This window comes from Penaeus chinensis, chromosome 12 (genome assembly GCF_019202785.1).
Source record: "Penaeus chinensis breed Huanghai No. 1 chromosome 12, ASM1920278v2, whole genome shotgun sequence".
Classification (NCBI taxonomy): domain Eukaryota; kingdom Metazoa; phylum Arthropoda; class Malacostraca; order Decapoda; family Penaeidae; genus Penaeus; species Penaeus chinensis.
This window is the reverse complement of record NC_061830.1, coordinates 39,828,099-39,835,598: the sequence shown is the minus strand read 5'-3', so window position 1 is coordinate 39,835,598 and position 7,500 is coordinate 39,828,099. Positions and strand designations below refer to the sequence as shown.

The following is a 7,500-nucleotide window of genomic DNA, read 5'->3' as shown; positions in this document are numbered from 1 at the left end:
GCTTCAATTCCCTCGACAGTAGTGGTAACCGATCGTCCTGTCGCAAGCAACGGACGTTCCAAGCCCCCACCCTGACAGCCTGCCTGAGGTCTAACCTCGGGCAGTCATTCTGGGTGGGCGCCACCTCTGCCACCCCTACCGACCCCGCCCCACATAGAGGGGGTTGGCTAGCTGCAGGTCCCATAATACACCTGCAGGGCTCCCTAGGACTTTCCCCCACAAGCTTCACGCCAGGTTGGCGGCCACCGGGACCCAGATGGGAGGACGGGTAATTCCCGCTCCCTACCCGAGTCCCAGCGGTCGCCAACCCAGAGGGACCCACAGCCAGCCGTACTTGCTGGGTGGGAGGGACTTTAGCCCTACCCCCAGCACCAACAACTATATGATCAGCTGTGAATACAGTTATCTTGGGGAGGCAGACTGGCAAGGCCTGCTTCTCCACAGCCGCCCATAAACCCCAGGGGGCACGGGAGCAGGAGTTAGTACAAGCCAGGGCATGTCCACACGCCAGTGGGCCATGGCTCCGTACCTTTAGGGCCTCCTGCTGCTCCTAGAGCCTCCACAGTACCTAGTTTCCATGGGTGGCCACGAGGAGGCACTGCAGAAGTCTTGATGATGAAGAAACTATGAGCTGGCAGGGGTCTTATGCATAGCTGCTCCCTTTTCGTACCAGGCTAGCCAGCGGTGGCAGCTGTAAGCGAGAAGGCATGCAAAGCACTTAACACTAGCTAGGCATATATATATATATATATATATATATATATATATATATATATATATATATATATATATATATATATATTTTTTTTTTTTTTTTTTTATATAATATATATATTTTTTTATAATATATATATATATATATGAGTGTGTGTGTGTGTTTGTGTGTGTGTGTGTGTGTGTGTGTTTGTGTGTGTGTGTGTTTGTGTGTGTGTGTGTGTGTCTGCTCGCGTGTGCGCATTTTATGAGTGCGTATTTAAAGAAACTCATAATACCGTGAGAGGACATCCGCCAGTGTGTACAGAAAATAATTATGTAAATTGCAAAAGAGAACAAGGAATTTTTTTTTTCTGATATACACAGCCATCATCTGTAGTTTTCAAATGTATTTCATCAGAGACAATTATGTAAAGGTAAAAAATAATAATAATAATATAGGTGCCACACAGATCAGGATTAGATTTCCATCTAATCATACACCAGATATTCTCGTGAAAAAATAGCATACATTTAAATTATACATAGGCATTAAAATTATTTAAAAGTATCATATTACCACCAATGTAAATATTTATAATCGTGATCCCTCGCCAGACGCAAGAGAGAAGGGCATTCGGTGTGTGGAAATTATCGTATTTTAGGTCATTTATAGTAAACGACGGCGACATTTCTAATTACCAGTGTTGTTCTTTGGTAGTTCACACCTTATTATGATCATTGGAAATACATTAATGTTAAAAGGCCATAGTTTGTAACAGTAGGAAATTATGTACTTTCAGGCATGTGTATTTTTTTCGTAATATAAAATACAACAATATATGTGTAATTGTTTTTTGATAATTGGTTATGAATGCAGTGCCTTTCATTTGATTATTGTAAAAGTTACCAAGTCAGCTTGTAAATGCTTATATGTTGTTATATAAGGTTACGTAAATTTGTTTTCTGCCCATAGGATTTGATTTATTTTTTTTTTATTATTAATTTCCTAACATGGTTTTTGTTCTGTTATGACAGAATAGGGTACCTGTTTCATTGAGGATTCTGAGAATCATCGCATTAAGTCATTACGATATTAGGATTTACATTGCAGTCCTTGTATAGATTTAGCAGTCTTTTAACCCAGTAGAAATGGGACACTTAATCCACAGCATTAGCCAAACAGCGGACTTGTTATAGATCGAGTGGCAGTTTGTTAGATCACACACTGCAAATGCTGAGCAACTGCATTTCCACAGTTTATGTTCATAAAAGGCAGGCTAATTATGGAATTCTGTAGCTGTGCATGCAGGGCTACAGCCACCAGCTGTCAAACCTCATTTCTAATATTATCAGGCTACAAACTTGGCTGCTGAGACTTGGTTAAATCACTCTTATTTGTGCAAAATAGTAGTGAAGATTTAAGTAGTTATATAAATGTTTTAACCACTAATAAGACTTTATCAGCTGGTAGTATATACAAACTGGGAGATGAAGCTATCTTCAGCCATACTTAGATCATGTGTATTTCAGATTGGTCCTTTTATGAATGATTTATATTTCTTTTCTTTTTTTTTCTATACTTTACCATGTCAGTCTGGTTATGAGACCTGTTCATGTGATTGGGATTTTTTTTATATATTATGAGATGGATATCATAATCAAATTTCAAGGACTCAAGTATGTTGCTCTGAGGTTTCGGTACCAAATCATGTATGTTTGATGTTGAACTTTCATGTTTCTAAACTACCTGTTACATATTGGGCAGTACTGACTGAGACACTGACTTGATTATGATATATTTACTATCTTTTTCCATATAAGAATATATTAGATATATAAAATAGCAGTATAGTTCTTTGCAGCTACTGCAAGTCAAGTAACAGTATTCAGATCAGATTAATTACTAGTGAAGAATTACAAAGGAAATACATCTGTGAAGAATGACAAATTAGCAATTACTATTTTTATTTTCGAGTTAGAGCAGATCATGTGTCCAAAAGTCTCAAAATATACACTTTAATAATGCTGCTTGAGATGTTCAGCTTCATTGTTTTTACTATATGTGTAATTACTATGTATTTTTTAATTAATCATTGTATTTTATTTATCCCCAGCAGATGTCAGGATGGACAGCAATATCTATACAATAGTGAGAGCAGGGACTTCGTGTTGGGATTTAATTGAAGTGAATGCGCACCATGCCATTTCCAGAAACCTGGATAGCTTAATCTGTGATTCAGAATGCCTTGATGCCATGAAGTCTGTGAAGCCTAGGAAAAAATTTAAGAATGAAGGTTTACACTTCTGTGTTTTCTTAAAAGAGCTAAAGAATTCAAAAACTTTCAGATCCTCTTTCATTAACCATGCCATGTCTCAGAATATGAGGAAAAAGATTCAACCAACGAGAAATAAAAATGATATACCAGTTATAATCTTATGGACAATAAATGACAGTATTCCACACATTATTGACAAAGAGTGGTGTGTTCGCATGAATGAATGTGCTGTTGACCGTCAGAATCTAGACACAGTAATGTCTTGGCTGTCAACACTAGGAGGTGCCTGCTCAGCCCTAGGTGATTATGACACTCAGTTTGCAAAGAGGGCAGGTGAAATATCTGTTAAGCAAATGGAAATTGCCCTGCGTCTAGGTGACCCCTTTGTGATGTCTCGATGCCGTCTGTATTTAGCTATATCTATGATCCAGCAACGGAGATTCAAGGTATGATGCATTTCCATAAGCTATTTTGTACTCTTTTGGTTTTAGAATGTATGAATTTTATCTATATGTATATATGCATATATGTATATGTGGTTTTTAGTGTGTGTGTTTTGTGTGTTACTTTAAACTAAACACTGATAATTTAATCTCTTTCACTGTACTTTTTAACTAGTCTATAATCAATATATTTATCATATAAACCATAGTGTGATTGTTTCTTCTGTCTTTTCTGTTAGTGGTTGTTACTGTTCTTCCCTCTTAAATAATTTTGTACTTAAATCAGAAAAGTACATATATATAAAAAAAAAAAGTAGATGAAATTGATAATAACCAATATCAGGAAATGCCGATAAAGTACTATTCTCTTTCAGTTTTATTATTACCCTAGTTCATATTTTTCTTACTATTCTATTTAAATATTATTATTACCTTTGTTCATATTATTTTTCTCTATTGATGATGATTATGACATACTTGTTCGAATAATCATAATGTCATTATTGCTTGCAGGGAGCCTCGGCAATTGTGCGATATGAGTACCACAACGCGCACACCTTACCCAAAGAGGCAAGAGATCACCGTCTCATCAAAATGTGCCACGGGATATGGACTAAGTTAAGGCACGAAAGACGAGTGCACAGACTTAGTACAAAGATTAATTCCAGTCGGACTGTTTAACTTTGTTTGATGCGACCGGGAAAGATTGATTTCGCTGGAAATATTGAAAGCCTGGTTGTGTTGTTTTAGGTACTGGCTAGAGAATCTGTGATCCCACTTTATTCTTTTTCTTTTTTCTTTTCTTTCTTTTTTTTTCTTTTCTTTCTTTCTCTCTTTCTTTCTTTCTTTCTCTCTTTCTTTCCTTCTTTCTTTCTTTCCTTCTTTCTTTCTTTCTTCCAGTTCCCCATACTTTTCCTATATTATTAGATTTATTGTGTGCAGTTTTGTCTTATAGTTACCACATGCTCCAGCTTTTGTAGTAAATGGACTAGACTCAGGTAGTATAGAGACATTTCTTTGAAATTACTTTCCAGTTTGAAAAAAGAAGCACTTAAGGAAAATGTTTTTCTTTGCATTGCTGTTTCATAGGCAGACCTTTTCGATGTAAAGTTATTTTAACCCAGAGTCTCTGGGAAAATGTGTTCATTGTAGTATTGTTTGTGAAAGGTCTCTATGCACAAAACTGGCTCAGCAAGTGCTTAGCCACAAAGGAGTCAATTAGTAGACCTCGTGACCTTACTCGATTTCACCTTCCCTTTAGTTTGTGGGAAAAACACTTTTTTACTAATGCTATCAATATCAATCCTGTTGTTTTTATTATCAGCATTATAATTATTATAGTGTTATTGACATAACCAAGAGCAATATTAGATACCAGAAAATATTTTCAAAAATCAAGGAAAAGATTAAAGACGTGAGACAGGTAGTACTTGTAACTGGCTCATTGTGACTTGCAGCCATCTGTGTGCAAAAATAATTATTAAATTAATCCTAGAGTGAGCATGGCATGTATGTACAAGCCATCCCCAGTGGCTTTGGGTTAAGTTAATTTCTTTTCTTGTGTAATATGTAAATATTCATAAATACATATATATCTCATCCTATTTTTCAATATTATAATGCTCTAGGAATTCTTTAGTAATCTGCTGTGAAGTTTAGGATACATTTTTATTTTCTGAAGTTTGTCCAGAGAATAATGTGCTTTCAGTAGTGTCTTACAACTTTTAATGTCATTTCTAAAGACATTCTCATAAGAAAATATCACACAAAGAGTCTGTAAATACTTGAATTGAGAATATTCTGAAGTATTACATATCCTTAATTTGCATAGTAAATGGTTACACATGTCTATCTTTATTTTTACAGTTTAAGAAAAGCTCAATACTGCCCTTTTGTTGTAAGAAAATGTCAATAAAAACTTTCTAGAAGTTATTCACAGACTTTATCTTCAGTATTCTTGCCCAAGAGGTGACATCACTGAATAAAGGATAGTTTTCCACAAAAGAAAGAAAATGAAATGCAAAGTAAGTCAAAGTTAGTCAAAGATGCTGGAATTTCTCTTCACTATTACTGATAAAAAAATAAGTAAAAGCATTGAAGATAGCAACCTTTGATATGCGCAAAGTACCAGACATTCATTTCATAAGTCCACTTCAGCAGCTGATTCAATATTACATCTGTCTGCACGAGGGAGAGCACAATGTAATATTAGGTTTACTATTTTTTCGTGAATGGATGGGAGATGCCAGAGGGTTACCAGAAACCTTATGATAACTCAAGCACCACATCTCATTCTTTACCTCTTGCCAGCCATTGCTATTTAATGCGTGAAGACCCAGATACTGTACCCATCGACTTTAACCACAACTCTAAGTCATCGCCAAAGTTTTTCAGAAGGAAACATTTTCTTGGACTTTGAGTTCATAAAAAATACGCCTACTTGTGAGCTTTGTATTGTACTCTCTAGCCAGGAACAATTTTTTACTGTTCTTGCTTTTTCTTTTTGTTCATGTAAATTACCTTTTTTTCCTACTGTATTTTTATATGTGATTTCCTAAATTGTTAAACTTATAAAGATCCAGAAACTTGATATGATGGGTTTTGTGTATTAGTAACATTTTTTTATATCCTTTTTTTCCTCAATAGCATCTTTAATAAATGCGCTCCAAAAATCTGTATTTTCTATGCAAGTTCCATTTATCTTTACTCTTTACTCTTTGTATAGTGTGAGAGTGAGTGTGTTAGTGTGAGAGTGAGAGTGAGAGTGAGTGTGAGAGTGAGAGTGAGAGTGAGTGTGAGAGTGAGAGTGAGAGTGAGAGTGAGAGTGAGAGTGAGAGTGAGAGTGAGAGTGAGAGTGAGTGTGTTAGTGTGAGAGTGAGTGTGTTAGTGTGAGAGTGAGTGTGTTAGTGTGAGAGTGAGTGTGAGAATGAGATTGAGAGTGAGAGTGAGTGTGTTAGTGTGAGAGTGAGAGTGAGTGTGTTAGTGTGAGAGTGAGTGTGTTAGTGTGAGAGTGAGTGTGTTAGTGTGAGAGTGAGAGTGAGTGTGAGAATGAGATTGAGAGTGAGAGTGAGTGTGTTAGTGTGAGAGTGAGTGTGTTAGTGTGAGAGTGAGTGTGTTAGTGTGAGAGTGAGTGTGTTAGTGTGAGAGTGAGTGTGTTAGTGTGAGAGTGAGTGTGTTAGTGTGAGAGTGAGAGTGAGTGTGTTAGTGTGAGAGTGAGTGTGTTAGTGTGAGAGTGAGTGTGTTAGTGTGAGAGTGAGTGTGTTAGTGTGAGAGTGAGTGTGAGAATGAGATTGAGAGTGAGAGTGAGTGTGAGAGTGAGAGTGAGTGTGTTAGTGTGAGAGTGAGTGTGAGAATGAGATTGAGAGTGAGAGTGAGTGTGTTAGTGTGAGAGTGAGTGTGTTAGTGTGAGAGTGAGAGTGAGTGTGTTAGTGTGAGAGTGAGTGTGTTAGTGTGAGAGTGAGTGTGTTAGTGTGAGAGTGAGAGTGAGAGTGAGAGTGAGTGTGTTAGTGTGAGAGTGAGTGTGAGAGTGAGAGTGAGAGTGAGAGTGAGTGTGTTAGTGTGAGAGTGAGTGTGTTAGTGTGAGAGTGAGTGTGTTAGTGTGAGAGTGAGAGTGAGAGTGAGTGAGAGTGAGAGTGAGAGTGAGTGTGTTAGTGTGAGAGTGAGAGTGAGAGTGAGAGTGAGAGTGAGTGTGTTAGTGTGAGAGTGAGTGTGAGAGTGAGAGTGAGTGTGTTAGTGTGAGAGTGAGAGTGAGAGTGAGTGTGAGAATGAGATTGAGAGTGAGAGTGAGTGTGTTAGTGTGAGAGTGAGAGTGAGAGTGAGAGTGAGTGTGTTAGTGTGAGAGTGAGAGTGAGAGTGAGAGTGAGTGTGAGTGTGAGTGTGAGTGTGAGTGTGAGAGTGAGAGTGAGAGTGAGTGTGTTAGTGTGAGAGTGAGTGTGTTAGTGTGAGAGTGAGTGTGAGAGTGAGAGTGAGAGTGAGTGTGAGAATGAGATTGAGAGTGAGAGTGAGAGTGAGAGTGAGTGTGTTAGTGTGAGAGTGAGTGTGTTAGTGTGAGAGTGAGTGTGAGAGTGAGAGTGAGAGTGAGTGTG

At 37.6% G+C, this 7,500-nt stretch overlaps 1 protein-coding gene across 1 annotated transcript; it reads left to right on the top strand.

Moving 5' to 3' along the window:
* The first annotated feature begins 1,306 nt into the window (after positions 1-1,306).
* Positions 1,307-6,026, top strand: LOC125031069. Its single transcript, XM_047621539.1, has 3 exons — positions 1,307-1,333; positions 2,811-3,418; positions 3,929-6,026. Exons 2-3 carry the CDS (start codon positions 2,822-2,824, stop codon positions 4,094-4,096), a joined length of 765 nt encoding a protein of 254 aa, XP_047477495.1. The 5' UTR covers positions 1,307-1,333; positions 2,811-2,821; the 3' UTR covers positions 4,097-6,026.
* Positions 6,027-7,500: the final 1,474 nt, after the last annotated feature.